The 17484-nt window shown below is 49.8% G+C and overlaps 1 protein-coding gene across 2 annotated transcripts in view; it reads left to right on the top strand.

Annotated features, from left to right (window-relative positions):
- The window catches only part of LOC118775482 (breast carcinoma-amplified sequence 3-like), a 228806-nt gene that overhangs the window by 30322 nt on the left and 181000 nt on the right, over nucleotides 1-17484 (top strand). For both annotated transcript variants that reach the window (XM_036525425.1, XM_036525426.1), the window contains exons 12-14: nucleotides 393-563; nucleotides 4601-4694; nucleotides 14711-14844. In XM_036525425.1, the coding sequence (XP_036381318.1) occupies nucleotides 393-563; nucleotides 4601-4694; nucleotides 14711-14844 (399 nt within the window). The remainder of the gene's footprint in view (nucleotides 1-392; nucleotides 564-4600; nucleotides 4695-14710; nucleotides 14845-17484) is intronic.

A 17484-nucleotide genomic window follows, 5' to 3' on the forward strand; every position in this document is an offset into this window, starting at 1 on the left:
TTTTCTGAGTGTCTCTTAGCTGGTGCTACCTGCCTTTGAAATGTATTAATGTGTAACAAAGTGTGGTACCTTGAGGAAGTTTAGTTTATATTACTAAGTGGATCACATTATGCTGCAGTGTTGAGTTCGTGACAGGTGAATCAATCTTCCTACCTGATATGATGTTAAAAGGCAGCTGAGCAAAGTGTTGGATGTGCAAGGGAGTTGATATGGTATGAGAGACAGGCCCTTTCTCTCTCTATCTTTGTCTTTCATCTTGTTTTCTCTCCTTTTCTCTTGGTATCTCCCCTCTCATTTCCTTTCCACCCTCACTGTCTCACTCCCCTTCTCTTACTTTCTTTCCCTCTTCCCCCTCTCCCTCTCTCCCCCCTCTCTCTTTCTCTCCCTCTCAGACCCTGAAATCGGGCCTGACAATGGTGGGCAAGGTGGTCACACAGCTGGCTGGCACCCTCCCCGCGGGTGCCCCCGAGGAGGAGGGCGTTGCCCACAGCTCCGCCCGCCGCAGCCCCCACGTCCCCGGCATCGTCACCATCATCGACACGCACACCGTCGGGGAGGGACAGGTACGCCGCACCTGACATGCCACAGGTGACATTTAGAGAGACCCTGAAGAAGCCGGTTTCAGATCACCTCCTGCCAAGCAGCGTCTCAGTTCACCTCCCTCTCACCTTCCCCACTTCGGGCACGCACAAAGCGTGTGTTGCCAGCCTACCGGAAGGGCGTTTCAGTACTAAATTCATAAAAGTAAATTCAGAGTCAGTCCAGGTGGGTAGCTGTACCAGAGCAGTTCCAACATCTGACTTTGGGCTTTTTACAAATTTACAGCTGAATTACTCTCCAGTAAGTTAGCACTTTTTATTAAATTCGAGCTTAAGAGCTTCCTGGGCATTCAAGATTACATCTTTGGGTTTGTCCCCAGCTATAAATGCTGTCATCGCCATGTCATAAGGGTACCCATTCCAAACAGACAAAATACCCATAATCCCCAATGACTGCCATCTCTGTGTCTGCCATGCGTGTGACATTGGAGCACTTCCTGCCCCTGCGGGGTCACAGTGCACAGAGATCTGCCTGATGGCGTGATGGATTAGGTCCTCGCTGTCCATTTTCTTTCAGAACTGAGTCTGAAAAGGCAGACTTTTTGCCATTAAATCCCCTCACCCCCCCAGCCCCCCACGTAAACAGACTCCCACTAAAAGAAAGAAAACACTGTCGGGCGTTCATCAGCGGAGTGTCTCTTTTTGCAGGTCGTCTGAAATTTTGGCACCGCTGATACTCAGGGGTTCCGCCAGAGAAATGGTTAAATCAGAGCAGATTTTTTTTCCCCACACATAATCTGAGCAAACAGACCTTTTGGTTTGTGGGTTGTCAAAAACTGGTGTAGGCTTAACGTCTTCATTTGAGTTATTCCCCAAATGTAAAAATAGGAGGGACCACACACATATTAGTCATTCAAAGGTGTTATTTATATATTTATACATTCATGTATTTATGTATATGTGTATATATAACGTATATATACATAACATACCCGCATTTATATATATGTATAAAATGTGACAATATTGACTTTGTCAAAATGTTAACCAGAAGCGAGGACCATTAATTCTCCTGCTTTTTTACACGCCAGCTAGAGGGGTGTGTTTTTTGGAGCTCTCGTGTGCTCTCCTCCTCGCTCTGGTGGTCGTGGCAAAGGGGTGGCCGCGTTGCGTCTGGCTGCTTATGCCCCGGTGGTGCCGACTGGCTCGCCGGCTGCCATCGATCGCGTCCCCCTGCGCCGCGCCCTGCGGTTTGTCACCTGAACTTTTTCGGGGGGCTAAAGTGGTCCCGCAGAAGCGGAGGCGGTGATCGGCCAGATCTGAGGGAGGACGGCGCTAATGTGCAGGTCGCCACTGCTCTGGCCTCTTATCCCTCCCATTGTTCCTCTGGGGAGGAGCCGCTGAGGACCCAACCGCTGCAACCCCCCCCTTGTAGCAATGAGCCCCACAGTCTCCTGTGTAATAGGATTACTACACAGACGTAACCCTGCGCTAATTCTTTTTCAAAGGGAACAACAGGATTCCCTGACAGAGCAACATTGTCTCCGTTAGCCGTAATAAAGGGATCTGGTTCGTGTCAATGAGACATTTTTTGTCTGAAATAAATGTCTCCGTTTGAGTGCAAGGCTGCTTTTTTTTTTTGTTTGGGCTGGATCCCATTAAAAACACTCAGCTGGATTTATCACTCTTTGCCCGGGTCGCCTCATGTCTGGACTTAGTTATTATCTGTTCCATGAACAAATTTACCGCAAAGGCCACTCATCATGGAGAATAACCTCCTGAGCCGTTCGGACAATGTTGCGCACAGGCCATAGATGAATAAATTATACACTTAACAAAATTCATTCTGGCCTTTCCAGACCCAACACACACTTCAGAGAGTCTGAACATTTTCCTTCATCTCTTTCCCCCTGTTTCTGTGCCTGACCTTCACCATAAGCATTTGCGAGCATTCAGCCAAAGTCCGGTTTTCGCTCGACAGAAACAACCGCAGAAAAGGCGACGGGGGGATTTTTTCCGCGTCGGATAGCTGCGAGGAACTGGCCTAATTGTTTTGCCGGGACCCGAGGCCAGGGCGGCGGAGCCAGATATGCGTGGCAGATCCGTTTGTCCTGATGTGGAGTGGGGCAGCTTTGCACGAGAGCTGAGGGACAGCTCCAGAAAGCAGCCTTTTCCAAATCAGGGTCTGACGTGAGTCATGTACATGAAAGCGGATTGCCAACCCGTTTTTGTCCTGTCCTCGCACACAGCGGTATGGGATGTGCCAGTGGCGTTCTGTCTGCTGCTGCAAGGCGGCGGGGGTGCCGTCAGGCTGCACATCCATTAGGAGCAGACAGGGCCGGCTCCTCGCTCTCTTCGGGGGTTGGAGTGGGGGCGAGAGGTGGCGGGGGGGTTATCACAGTGAGTGCATCCCACTCGAGTGCGTCGGCGAGGTGGTGGTGGTGGGGGGGGGGCGGGAGAAGCGCTCCGATGAGTGTCCCGGCTGCGGAGGTGTGAGGGCCGTGCCAGGCGGCGGAGACAATGATCTGATTGTTAAAGGGTGAGAGGCAGGGAGGCAGAGTGAGGTTTGATGTAGCGGGGCGGACCTCCCAGGTGCGGCTCTGAGTGTTGCTGGAGACGTTGTCACGGAAGGAGCCGGCATGAGGGGGGAGGGGGGATGCAGCGGCGGGCCAGTGACTATTGGGGGGGGGGGGCGGGGGGGGGTCTCGGTCGCTCTGGCGCTGTGGCAAGGGCCGCCTTTGCCCTGATGGAGCGGCTACGCTTATGGAAACATAGGAGTCAAAAAATGACGTGGGCTTGATCAGTCTGCATGGGTGCTCATACAACATTTCAGACTGACCTAAATCAAACGGCTGAATTGGCCACTGTCTTCTCATCCAGCTCCAGTTCAACATACAGAATTCATTTCTGTCAGTTATTTTACATATTTGTCACAAACATATTTTGCATTTCATTTAAATTAATGCTTTGCAGATTCATGCAAAATTAAGGTGGTTTTGTTTCAGAAGCAGTTCCTAGAATTACACACTGAAGTCATTTTGAGTTGTTGCTGAATAGCCTTGACATTCATGTACCTGCATTTATAATTTTCAGTATTCTTTCCACAAACTCCACCCCTTTTAGATTTGTGTTGCAAAGAAGTAAGCCAGGGGAAAATGTTATGTCGTATGTGTCACAAATATGGTCACTACAGTCAATGATCATTATCATATAATAATGATCGTATCTTATATCATATGATCACTTTCACCAGTCATTTGTTGCACAGCTGCTTATGTGAGGCTCTCCAAAACTGTCTCATTTTTGTTATACTGGGATTGCCATATGTACATACTCCATATATTCTGATAGTCACATACTGTATTATTTGTCTGTCAGGATAAGTGCTTTCGTAATATATAATACCTTTATTTGTATCATGCATATGAATTCCAAAAGGTATCTTACCACACTATATATATCCCTTGAGTTGGGCCTTGGGCCTTCTGTTTGTATTGCAATAATCAATAGATTGCTTGATTCTGTGCCGTGGTGCTTCTGGGTCTGTTCTTTACATGCCTAGGAGAAGCATCTGTCATTGCTACTCAGACTAGACATTAGTGGAGATGAGTGAAATGTGTTAATTAATTCTTAAATAAGCATTAAGCTGCTATAGCAACTTCAGTACTTTCCCTCTCAGACTTGCATAAACATTGCAGCCCTTATATCAAAAGTGCTTTGTGGCTAAAAATAAATTCACGTTGCTAAAACTGTTTATCATTTAAAAACATTCCCTTCTAATTTCACTCTATATCCTTATTTTATGAGAGTCAGTAGGTTTTTGAGCTTGGGATGATTGATCAAATACATGGGTGAGCCACCTTAAAGTAAACATTTGAATTTGAGTTGAATACTGTGTCTTTGTCTTTTCCAGTCAAAGTCAGAGTTGGCCTTAACTAGCCATGGGGTTGTTTTTAGGCTTTTTTTTTAATGTGAGCTTCAGATTGAATCTTTTTTTAAATGGTAGGAAGGGTCTTTTGAGGCCTGCTGTATTGGTCACGGTTTGTTTCTCTGCGTTTCAGGTCTTGGTCAGTGAAGACTCGGATGGCGAGGGTCTGGTGGCCCACTTCCCAGCCCATGATAAGCCTATATCACGCATGGCATTCAACCCAAGCGGTGAGTGTAGCAATAGATCATAATAGCAGATTCAGACTATGGCATACAAACTCCAACCCCAACACAGAGCTTCCTCACACAATGGAGATAAATCATTTTCACATGCGTCCTTTTAGGCTCTGCCACCATAATCTGCTTTTCTAAATTGGATTTAGAAAAATTTGGATGAAACTTTGCATGCTGAGGAAAGCAAACAAGTCTTTGTGAGTGGAGGAGAAAACATGTCTTCCCCTCACTGTGTGTGTGTGGGTGTGTGTGTGTGTTTGTGTGTGTGTGTGTGTGTGTGTGTGTGTGTGTGTGTGTGTGTGTGTGTGTGTGTGTGTGTGTGTGTGTGTGTGTGCGCGTGTGTGCATGCATTACTGTTTGTGTCTGTCTGTATACACACACAAGCATGCCTTCATATGCTCAGACAGGCGCAGTCTGACCCAGGTCATGGAAAATAGAGACGTGGTAGAGTAAACAGATGATTTCCTAATACATTTCACTATGTGGTAAACCTAATTCAATTATTCCACTGTGGTCTTTGAATTTAGCATCTTTTATGTATTACTGGTTACCAACTTGTGACTACATTTTATTATGTAAGTGGCATATTAAGCAAGAATGTCATAAATTAATTATTTGGTTACCAGTTATTATCTTAACTCATGGCTTCAAGTTCACTAGCTTCAACACTGCTCTCATTTGAAGCCGTTGCGTATGCCGGAAACTGGATACCAGCCAGCAGTACCTCGGCTGGAACAGTTTGCTTTGGGCAGCTACTAAGCTAGTATTTCTGGAGATATAAGATGAATTAAACAAAGAAAGCTGCAGTCTTTTAATGTTACTCATTTGAAGATAATACATTTTTTTATTAACAAAAATTACCTGGTTGCCTCAGTCAATGGCAAATATTGACCAGAATCAATCAACTAGCAAACTCTATGATGTTCCCTAGTCATATAGCTAAGGGACATGGGCACTAGTATGAATTATGCCTAATATAACATTACATAATGTAATGATAGGTTGTTTTTAAATGCAGGATAACTTATGATGTTGTACAATGGTATATTCTCTTGCATGTTAAATGGTAAGGGTATTTTGGAAGGTCTTTAATTGTGTAAGACGATACGCAGCAGTGATGGCCGCGGCCCCGTGGCCGGCTTGCCCTGACCTTACCCTGCACTGCTCCTGGCGATCGCTTTGATTCGGCGCTTTTTGCCTTTCCAAATCGCCACGCTTGCCCTTCCGGAAAAATACAGGTGGGAGACAATGCGGCATTGTGCGGTGTGTCTCAGGTGGAGAGCCGCCTTAATAAAGGAGCTGCTGAAAGCAGGGGCCGAGGCCTCTGCAAGGAATCCTCAGAATGCCTTTATTAAGGTACCCCACCCCCTCCCATCCCCCCCCGGAGCCGAGGGTCCACGCCACGCATTCACTCACTCGCTTGCTTTTATTATTTTAATGATTTAACTAATATTGACTACTATTGACTATTTATTTTAACGATTTCATTTTAATTACCTTGCTCTTTAAGGGAGTGAATGCAAAACGCAGCAGGAGAGTAGCATCACCGGGGAGGAATGCTAACGTCTCCAGGCTTCGATAAAGGGTGCCTTGCTGGTGCGACTCTGTGTAAAACAGAGCTGGACCGGCCTGCACCTGGCGCCGTCTTGTTAGCTTAGCGGAACCGGGTTAGCGCCACGCGGGACACAAACAGGCCTCGTCTGAGCTAGCCGTTACTCCGCTACTCATGCGCAGGAAGCTGTGGAGCGCCGTGCTCTGGGATCCATCAGGGCACACTCCCATAGTTTTTATGGTAGAGCGTTCTTTTAAATCCATTTTCAGAAGCGTGCAGCGGGTTCAAGGAAATTGCCCAGCGATTCGCAAGAGAGGGAGACAAAGCAAAATCTCCTGCCTGTTGACTTTTTGATGGGGAGTAACATCGCTGAAGGAAATGTAGTCTTAAGTGAATTCTGACTGCCTGGCACAGGCAGGAGTAGAGATGCTATAGATGCACACGGAGCCGAGTGCGTAGGCCTGAGGAAGTGCTGGCTTGATGCTCGATGAGAGGAGGAGGCGCCGTGTGGTGGTGTGGGAGAGGCGTAGTGGTACGTGCGCATAGCGTTTTTCTGGCTCTCGGGTGTGCTCTGTGATGAGCAGACTGCATCCCAGACTCTCACCCCAACCCCCAACACACACAGCCCGTGCCAGACTCCATGCTGCCCCCGCCTCACTCGCACGCTTCCGCACGCACCCCTCCTCAACTCCCACCACCCCCACCAGCCTGCAAGGACTTCATCTGCTCTCGCGACGCCTCTCACGAAAAGCTGGGCCTCTGCCTTAAGCACACGGCTCCTGCTATTGCGCGTCGCTTAGGCATGTGGGTATAGCACTGTTTGGAAATGCTACAAAAAAGCTAACGAGCTAAAGAGAACGCTGACCCCCGAAACAACCACTGGGCCAGTGTAAGTGCCTCAGCAGCGCCCATTATGAGAGTGTAGATTGACTAGGAAGACAGGCAGGCGGCGCCTGGCGTGACGTTCCGGAGTACCCCGGACACCGAGGGGCCAGCTCTGGGGGGCGCCATTGGTTAACCTTTGGACCACGGCCTTTGCAGAGACTCGCAGGCTTAGCTCTGTGAGCCCTGCGCTGGGCCACTATGCATGGGAGATAAACTCTGGTGTCCCTCCACCTTGGGCGGCAGCCAGCTCAGTTCCACTGCGGCACAGGCATCGTTCACTGAAAGCTGTTCTTCGTGTAGCAGTCTGGAGGAGAGAGAGAGCCGCACATGCACCCGAAAAGCAAGCAAAATTCAGGACGCCTATTTGTCTGCTTCCCACAGTTTAAAACTGGTCACACAACATTTTTTCCGTTGTCTTTTCATTTTTGCTTGTTCTATATCTTCCTTCCATTTCCCATGTCTTTTTCTTTGTGCTGTTTCAATGCTGTTACATTGCTTTTATCGTTGTCTTTGTCTGAAAAATAAAAGCCAGTTCTTACACTGAAAAAGAGCCTCTCGCAGTTGCTGGTAAAATGTCAGAATTAATCCTCCTGGAGAGACTGGAATGTCTTACCTGTCTTCGAAGTAATAGTGATAAATGTTTTTCTTTCTTCCTCTCCCCTCATATCCACCGCTGTGGAAGAATGCGGTGTGTAAATTATTTCCTCTGGTAACAGTTTTAACAGTAGCAAGCGTTTCTCCGAATTCAGGTTTGGCAAAGGGAAGCTCGTCATCTCCCTGGAAGGCCCCAGATATGGGCTGCCGAGCAGGGAGCGGGGAGCAGCGGGCGGCCAGCGCGGCCCTTTGTCAAGCACAAAGTTTTGACCCCATACCGAGTTGTCCGCAGGCGTCCAGCCTTGGAGGACCGCGGGATGCTGTAAACTTCAAAAGCCTGACCTCCTAACTGTCAGGCCTGGTTCAAAGCAACACAACATTGCCATTGCTACCTCATTTGTGTCAGTATAAAGACGTAAGAAGCTGCAAAAACATTTTTTTGAGTTCTGAAAATGAAAATTTTGGCCCTCCGATGTACAGAAAAACAGCGTGAAGGTGGCCGACAGGCCCAAGGAGGAAGCCAGCTGCGAGCGCTATGATTTAGTCGCCTTACGTCATTAAGGCCTTACCTCATGTAATGAAAAAAAAGGGTCTCCCGGCCTTGTTGGAAGGGCCTCTGTTTGGATAGCTGAGAGGGGAACAGCTTGAATTTAATTAGCTGGAAAAGCGGCGCGCCTCTTAAGCGTGCTAGCCCTGCACGTTTTACATGAGCGCGGCGGCGGCAGCGGGAAGGGGGCTCTCAGCGCGCTGCGGTCCCGGACGGGCTCTCGCTCGGCCCGCTGCCCGAACCATAAAAGCTCCTGTGATGAGGAGCGGCGCGATTACCCGGCCGAGGTGCTGGAGCCAAGAACTCCCAGAAGTTATGCAAGAGACGGAGCGTGCTGTGTGTGTTGGAGGGACAACAGAGCGGGACGTGGTATAAAATGGCGGTCGGTCGGTTAGCTGGCACCCAATCTGCGGCGCTTGGGTTCTATTCATAGGCGTATAATTAAAGGATGCTGTTAAGAGCAGTTGTGAAGCGTCCACTTCAGCAGCTGCAATCGGTTTGGTTTTTTTTCATGTTTTTTTCCCCCCTTCTTGCCTCTAGCCTCTTTGGCTTGCTTAATAGCGGTGACTGTGAGGTCAGAATTGAACCAGCCTTATAATGGCAGGAGCTCTGGTGGGAGCAGTGCCTGGCGTGCTCGGGAGGCTGCGATCTGGCTGGGGACGAGGGGTCTGTGTCAGGGACGTGTGTGTGTGTGTGTGAGTGTGTGTTGGGGGGGGGGGGGGGGGGGGGGTATGAGTGTGGACAGGCCCTAGCAACCCAGGAGACTCGCTCTGTAATTCCTCTCAATCACGCAACTGATAACAATCAAGGAATCTGCTCCTCTGCGGCGGATTAGTCCAGGGCACCGGCTTGCTTTGGGGGGTTTCGGCAGCCGGTTCTTAAAGCAAAAGATGTGCTTTTCACCCACCAAGAGGCCGTGTCTCCGCGCCCCTCAGACACAGGGCACCCCCCTGTGGTGGCGGTGAGGGGCGAGGAGCTTGCTGATTAATTTGTGGAGAATCAGAGCGTACTTTCTCCTGTAGGTGCAGCTCTCCAGCATGTGTGCTGATTACCCCCACACCGTTAGCTCCAGGTTCATTCAAGCCTGCCCTCTCAGATGAACACCAGTTACACCGAGTTCTTTCCCTTGGCTTCACAGCATTAATTTGCTGGAAAGCAGCAGGGTCTGGAGGTGGATGAGTGCGTTAGGATGTGGTGTGGGCAGTGTGCTTCAGGGAGAGGCAGCCATTGTTATTCTTGCAGGCCTGAAGTCATACCGCACCCACAAGCTCAGCCAGTGAAGTATAACCAAGTTAGCCATTCTGCTGAGTGTGTGCACCAAAATCTGGCCATTATAACCAAGTATGTTCTCTGCCCATGCTGATTGTTGCCTCTTGGTGGTTTTTAGGTTGAGATAATGTAACATAGCTGGTCCGTTGCACACTCGAATCCAGGAGGAGCTGTCATTTCCTTTTTTTCCCAGTAAATTCGCCCAAAGGGTCAGTGATAGGGGATTAAAGCACAGTCAGAGTTGTTGTCCTTTTATGCACTTTTCCAGCGGGGAGTCTGGCCGTCGTGGAATCTCACTTCTGGGAGTTCTGTTCTATGACGAAATTATGACACCCCTGTGAATATTCTTATTATACACCGGAGTGGGGTTCATTCCACACGCACACCCTCAGTCACCTTTGGTACCTTTTATAGGAATGTGGGCACTGTGCGGAGCAAAGGCTGCGGGTTTGAATCTCCCAGAGCGTGAATCCCTCCTCATCTCGGGTCATTGACGAGCTCACTGTGTTGGCCTTTACTGCCCTTCCAGCAGTAAAACTGCCCGCACACAAACACTTATTTGAGGCACCAGCCAATACCCTGAGTGTTAAATAGTGCAAATAAAGCCAAAAAAGTCACCCTTTTTGAGTCAGAAACCTGGCCATGTTTAAAGTAGTTTGTTATTGATGTTGCATATTGATTCGCTAATTGCTGTGAATAACTTATTTTTCCTTTGTAGTATTGTTGTAAGTTCACAGCTCAGTGATGGATTTTGAAAAGCCACACGGTTAGGGGTGTTGTCTAAGTTCACAGTCAGCTTTTACAGTTCTGAATCCTGTCCAGATTTTCCAAGTATTTGTCATTGATATTGAATGTTGTTTCATTTAGTTTTATGAATAAGTCGCTTGTCTTTTGTAGTGTTGTAGTAAGTTCACAGCTCAGTGACAGACTTTGAAAAGCCACAGGCTGAGCTCTCTGTGAGCTCATCCTCGAAGTGGAAATCCCCTGGGTGTTCGTCACGGGAACTGTGAGAGTGAGGCTGGGGCCGCTGGTTTGATGCGGTTCCCATCACAAGGGTGAAGGCAGTGCGGCCCGGGCCTCAGCCCCCGGGGAGAAACCCACCTCCAGACGCGATTGAGAGAACGTCCCAAAATCTCAGTGGGAAGCATGTTCCCAAACCTCTTCGACAGAGTAACACTTCACCCACTCAGCATCATTAGTATCCCACACGAAACTCTCACGGATTGCCTTTTCTGTTTTGTTTTGCTTAGGGAGGAGGTAGGGAGGGAGGGAGGGAGGGTGAGTTGTGGTAGTAATAGGGGGGTATCTTCTGTGCAGCCACTTCTTTGAAGACAGCTATGCGCCTCCCGGCACCGAGGTTATTTTCACGGACGCATCGGTCTCAATCTTCCTGGGGGGGGGGGGGGGGGGGACGTTTAAAAGAAACAGTACATCGGCATGTTAGAAGCCAAACTGAAGCATAGCTGTTTGAAAAGAAAACTCACCGTTGTCTAATTCCCAAATGATTGGCACTGGCCCTTGCGAAACGCTTTGGAGGATTAATTAGTTAATGTAACACTCTTAGATATAAAAGAGAATGTTTTTAGGTGGAAAGAGATTATCACAGACGGTTTGTTAGCTGAAAAAGGATTACTCTATTCAGTGGGCCTCGCCGTGGTCCGGTTCTTGTCGGGAGACTGTGGTTATACCAATTTGTTGCGGAGCTTTAGCGGGCTGGACTCTCTAAGCTCCTGTGAGAAGTTTTCTGCCCGCTGGTTTTTCGGGACGTGATAAAGGCATGCTTAATGCTGCTTGAATAAGTAAGGAAAATGAGGCAGAAATGCCTGCGCTCACTCAGGAATTTGGGGGTCGGGTCTCCTCTTTGAATTTGGAGTTGAATTTGGTGATCTGTGTGAACCGAGGGCTTCGTTTTACCGAGATCTGTGGCTTGTGGACCCGCTGTTCCCATCACCTCCCCCTGTGGGTGGGTGCCGTTTGAAAGCAGCAGGGCAGAGCTGTAAGGTGGATACATCTTCATGTAAGAGATTAATCGCTGCGTTTTGGCTAGGAACGCTTTCAGTCTTTCAGTTTGGCTGAAAACACATTGGTGGCCTGCTCCTTTGTGGCACTTGACTGTAAGTCATATGGGCAGTAAAGCTGTTTTTTTATTCCGCTCTTCCTTCAGTTGAATTACAGGCTTAGTTTCAGGTTGAAAGAAGGCTTCAGTCCTCTTCAAGGCCATGGTTACAGAGCACCACATTCAGAGATAACTTCAGCCCCCACGTGCTCAGGCTAGCGCAGCACTGACAAGTCCCATTAAAATGAGAGTGTTTGGGAAGCCTTTGTGCCGGAGCAGGCCACAGCCACCACCTCCGGTGCTTATTTAGGCTCGAGACAGCGTTACTTTTGGAGACGCGGTCATTGGTCTGGGTTGCCGTGAGTCACAGCGCAGTCATCGTGCTAGGACGAGGTCATTCAACCGCTGTCGCTGGACGACGCCTGCGAAAACAGTGGCAATCCAGAAAAACAAACCCTCTTCCGGAAGCGAAAAGGTTAAGCGTCAGAATTTCTCACTTTGCCCGTAAAAGATTAACAAGTTATCGACCGCACAGTGACCCGAGAGAGTGTGTGCGTTAACTGGGGGCGGCGGTGTGTGTGTGGGGGGTGTGGTTAGTGCGTAGGTTGACCCGTGGTTTGAGCAGGCTTTTTCTGTGGGCTGGGGTGGGGGGGGGGGGGTTAGCGCTCGGACGAGGTGGGAGCTTTGATGGGGGGGTTAGCGCACGGACGAGGTGGGAGCTTTGATGTGAGGTTATGAATGTGTACCCCCTCCCCCAGCTTGCATAAACACCTCGATAAGGAGAGCACAGCAAAGGCCCAGCGCTGGGGAGTCGGCCCAGACATAGCGCCCTGCCACTCCGTCAACAGCGCCGGCCCAGAGGACGGGCCCGGCCGACGCTCGACGCTCTGTTTGTTTTCCTTCACCCGCTCTCAGTCGCGTTCTGTGTCAGGGCTCAAAAGCCCTCCGCCGTTCCCCCGCCGTCTTTCTCTCTCTGTCTCTCTCTAGGTTCTCTTCCCCCCACGTGTTTGTGATTTGAGATTTCCTTGTTTTCAGAGCTTTTAAGCCAACTGTTGTTAATTAAAAACGGGGAATATTTCTGTGCCGGCCCTCCGCGCTGCCGAGCGAGAGACACTTCTCTCGCTGCTGGCTTCATCAGCTTTTTTTTTCTTCCTTCCTTCCTTCCAACGCGGAGACTTGGTCGCTCGAGTTTGAAATAAGGCATCCGGCGGGTACAAATGGGATTTCGCAGATGGTTCGTGTTTGCAAGGTTAGAAACATGGGACGCAGGGATCAAAACAAAACATCACAAAAAAGAAAACATGGATGTAATTTAATTTGCCAGGAGACGTGATATTTATGGGGGTGTGTTACATTAGAGGCTTGCATCTGCACGGATGTGGGTCTTGTATGCATGTCCGATCAGACATTGCACCTTTCAGTTTGCGTGCCAGCAGTTGTACGTAGCATGTGTAGGATGAATACCTCTACGCAGGGAGGAGGTGTTATAAATAGGACGTGTCAAACATGTCTCTGAAATTTCACAGGGGCTCTGCGGGGTAAAAAGGCCTGCTTTTCAAATTGGTTTCCCGGGGTTTAACCGACTGACGCCTCTCTGCAAGGCTCTCTGTTTCGACAAGGCCGCAAAAGCCCCAGCGCCGGTCTCCCGGCTCCATTGGGGCCTGGAGCGCAGAATGTACCATCAGCAAACTCTGAGGCTCAGCTGTCAGGCGCACTGAGAGCGAGCGGGTGGGCGGGCGAGCAAGGAGGGGATGAGGGGGGTCAGGACAGAGAGAGAGAGAGAGAGAGAGCGAGAGAGAGCGAGAGGAAGCTCCCAGATAAACATACCGCAGCGCCTAAACTCCTAATCACTCCGCGCTTCCGTTTCTAGACTATAATTAGAAGGCCTCCTCCTCCATGTATTCCCAGTTGACGCAAGCGCTTCTTGTGGCTTGGCACCTCGTTTGGGGCGTGGGTTAAGTTTATGGCCGGGCCATAGCCTGGTTTGGTCCTCTGATACAGCATAAACAGCTAACCACCATCTAATTCTCTACACGTTATGTTTTCTTTTCATGTGTGCGATCTCCACTCCGGTCAACCCCCCCACTTCAACACCCCCCCCCCCCCCCCCCCCCCACCCCCACATCTGAAGGAGGACGACCTCGCCTCGTCCAAACCGTCTTCCCATTAATCGGTGTGAAAATCGGGAAGCTCCAGAATTAAAAGCGAACTGAATTAACTCATCCAGCCGGAGGGCTCCCTGTTATGTGTTATGTCTTTCTTTCCCCTTGCTCGCAGTGGTTATTAGATTACTTTAATCTTACGTCATTTAACCTCCCTTTTTACATGACAAACCGCAAACTAAAGACTTCCCGCTAATTAAAACCTACTGCACCCCCGACATTAAAGACCGGGAACGGGAAAACTACTAATTACTGTTGTGTTAAATTATGGTTGTGAGATTTAGAACCTGGGGCTAGAGCCTGCGTTTATGAAAATGCATTTTCAATGCCTGTTTAAATGATTGGCTTTCATGTCGCCGGGGGAAAAAGTTCAGCGGCGGCTCCGCGGGCCTGCGTTTTCAGGATCCCGCCGCGCGTCGGGGGCCCGCTCTTTCATAGCAATCGAGTTTAGACGCTGCCGCGCTCTGGTGTGGTTTATGGAGTGTGTTGTTTACAGTAAGAATGGTAGTTTTTGCAGTTTTACAGACTTCAAATAAAAATAGAGAAATGGATTGCCCTGTCATCAGGGTTGCACATCGGTCCAGCTGCGGTCGGGTTAAGGCCTGATCTGGGTACACTCCCTTTCGCGGATATGTCTTTGAAAGACGCTGCTTAGCATTTAAACCGGAGGACAAATTGTGAATACAGAGGGACAGTGCTGTGCTTTACAGTCTCAGGCTTGTGTCCCATGTGTCATCTTGTGCTTATGCCTGTCAAATGTGTCTGCTTGTTCTAAGCTCTGATTAGATGGTGGCATTGCATGGATTTGCTAGCTCAGTTGGAGTTGGAGGCTTCTCAAAATCTCACAAAGCACAAGCACAAATCACTCTGACAGCGTTTGTCTGTTGCAGGGGAAGCGAGGTGGTAATTTGGATGTAAAAATGAATGCGGGTGTCTTGCTCCCAGGAATGCTGCTCGTGACTGCGGACGCGCTGGGCCACGACTTCCACGTCTTTCAGATCCTGACTCACCCGTGGGGCTCCTCCCAGAGCACCGTTCACCACCTCTACACGCTGCACCGCGGGGAGACGGAGGCCAAGGTAGGACACGACGCCTTCGCCTGCCCGCACCCCTCCCGGACCCTGGCCCCCTCCACGTTTCCCTGCTTTCGGGCCCAGTTCCATGTTGCTGCCTGTAAAGCATCACTCACAGGAATGGTACCGCCACCCTGCGGTCCAGGAAGAAGCCTCCTCACAGCGGGACACTGCCCTTCCACGTGCGCGCTTCGATCGGAACGTTCCGGGAATCGGAAGGGGTCGGAGGCGCGAGGCAGATCCACCCCACGCCTCCCCGTACCCAAAGCCTCCCCCCCCCCCCCCCCCCGCCCGAGCGCCCGCATCAGGGGAAAAAAACGGTGTTTGGCGAATTGTGAAATGTTTCATCGCAGAACCCTGACTCTTTTGTTTAGGTTCTGGTGGGCCACCCAGCACTGTAAATTTCCCCCCTCTGTCCCGTGTTTAACAGCCCTGGGAATCAGCATTCATAAAGTGCCTTTCATCCTCGCTTGTATCTCCCTGTGTTTTCTAAATACTGTCAGGGAGTGTAAGTCACAGGCGCGCTGAGGGATCGCTCTATCTATTGTGCGGAAAGAGGCTCTATCTGAGGCTCGCACAGATGGCCCGTAGTGTTGTTTAACGTCCTTTTCATGCGTCTCCTAAAATATCTGCAGAAAAAACAAACAATCTGGGTATTTCTCAAAAGCGGAGCTTAATTGATTTGCAGAAGTCATTATTTAAAATGAGACTCCCCCGTGTCGTTTGGTGTGAGCCTAAATTCTTCGCAGCTGTGGAGCTGCGGCGTTGTACCAAATCGCCGCCGCTGCGATCCAAAGCAAATACGGTGCGACGCGGGAAACGGTCTGGGCGGCGAGCAGGCGGGGCGCGGTGATGGATGGGTACCGGCGGCCCCGTTCTCCTCCCTGAACCCCCCCCCCCCCCCCCCCCCCCCCCCATGGATGTTTCCGCAGACTCCCCGGGCTCCCTGCAGTCCCTGCTTTCTTGGGTCTCTGATGAGGGAAATCTAATATTAACTTTGGTTCGCCTTCCTGATATTACAGTTATTTTTCCTCCCCCCTCCCCCCCGCAGTTAATCACATTTGGGGTTCGGCAGAGCTGTCTTTGAAAAATGACGATCATTAAGCTCTTCCTTCAGAAGCCACGAGTCTCTTCCTGCCAGATAATGGAGCTGCTGCCCCAGCAGCCCAGTGCTGTGAGATTTAGCCACGGACGCTCGGGGACTCGCCATTGCCTGCCTCCGCGCCGCTGAATTCGCTCCGCCCCGCCGCAGACATTGCGTGTTCTCTACGGAGAACACATGACCCTGCATCCTGGAGCGCGCAAAACCAGGCTGATGGAGCTGGGGACCTTCAGGGCCTCCCCGGGCCAGGTGGCATCTGCAACGAATGTTTGGGTGTTGGGCCTGGTGACAGGAGTGAGAACCGTCAAAACAGAGTTAGATAATGGCCTTTATCTAATCAATATATACCCAATATACCCTACAGATATTTTTATAGTTTATTTTATCATTCAGCTTTTTTTGGAAGGTGGTACTAAACCTGACCCTGACTGATAAAATTGGAAATAGTGGGCTTTCGTGTCCAAAAAGTTGGTACCGCTGTTGGTGATAAATGCAGCTGCTTTTGAATTTCAGGGACAGGGGGTCAGTTCAGATACAGTAGCTGAATACATCTGCTGTTTTGGTAAGTAATGTGTTATTAGACCTTAGTGCTTCAAAGTAGCCTTAAGCTTGCTGTTCGAGTATGTCAGTGGACGGGGCATCTTTCGTTCTCTGGTCGTTTCCTATCATATTTTCTGTGCCGTGTACTTCGGTGGAGCGCACTTTGAGTTCTGTGAGTCAGTGATGGTTCCCTTTGACCTGAGTTTATCCTGAAGTGTGTGGGGGTCGGGGTCCGAACATCAAATGGTGGAAAGATTGGAAACGCTGAGGCCCCCAGCTTATTTCTTACTTCCTGTGAGGAACCCCTCCATTTTTGGAAAACTGTGGGCAGGGTGAGGTCAGGTGGCGGAACATATTTTTGCTCCAGCACAGTGCAGTGGCCTACAGACTTCTGGATGGTTCCTCCTCCTTCCCAACATGCTTTGCATCAGGACACACCATAGTACAAGGCAACACTGAAGGACTTATACCAGAGGCTTATGACCCCAGAGAGGTCCTGTGTGTTTTTCTGGAATGGTTGCAGAGAAACATGGCAGTGCTGGCCCACTGCTCCCAGAATGCCACCAGGGCCTAGTTTTAGAGTGTCATTGCCTGCATCTGCCACACCTATATGGGCATATGGCTATATGCATAGTGCCACCTTTGGCCTAACGCTGAGAGAATGGCTTGCATCTAATGTTGCACAATATGGGGGCCCAAACATGCAGCAACATTGGAATGTTAATTTTCTGCAGAGGTGTTCCACGATAGATAGAAATGCACTGGGTCAAAGGAAAAGTTAAAAGAAAAAAGAATGAATGAAACAACGCTTGCTCTCAGACCCACAGTATAATTCTTTTTTCCAAGGAAAGCAAACAGCGGTGCATTAGCACGCAGGGCAATGGTTTCCTCCCAGTGTGGGCTCTCTGGGAGTTCCAACTGTGCAAAAAGTCCTCCCCGCTCATTACAGCCTGCCGAAGCGCCTGGCTGACCACTTTACACCCACATGACGACCGCAGCCGGAA

This window comes from Megalops cyprinoides, chromosome 3, assembly GCF_013368585.1.
Source record: "Megalops cyprinoides isolate fMegCyp1 chromosome 3, fMegCyp1.pri, whole genome shotgun sequence".
In the NCBI taxonomy this organism is placed as follows: Eukaryota; Metazoa; Chordata; class Actinopteri; order Elopiformes; family Megalopidae; genus Megalops; species Megalops cyprinoides.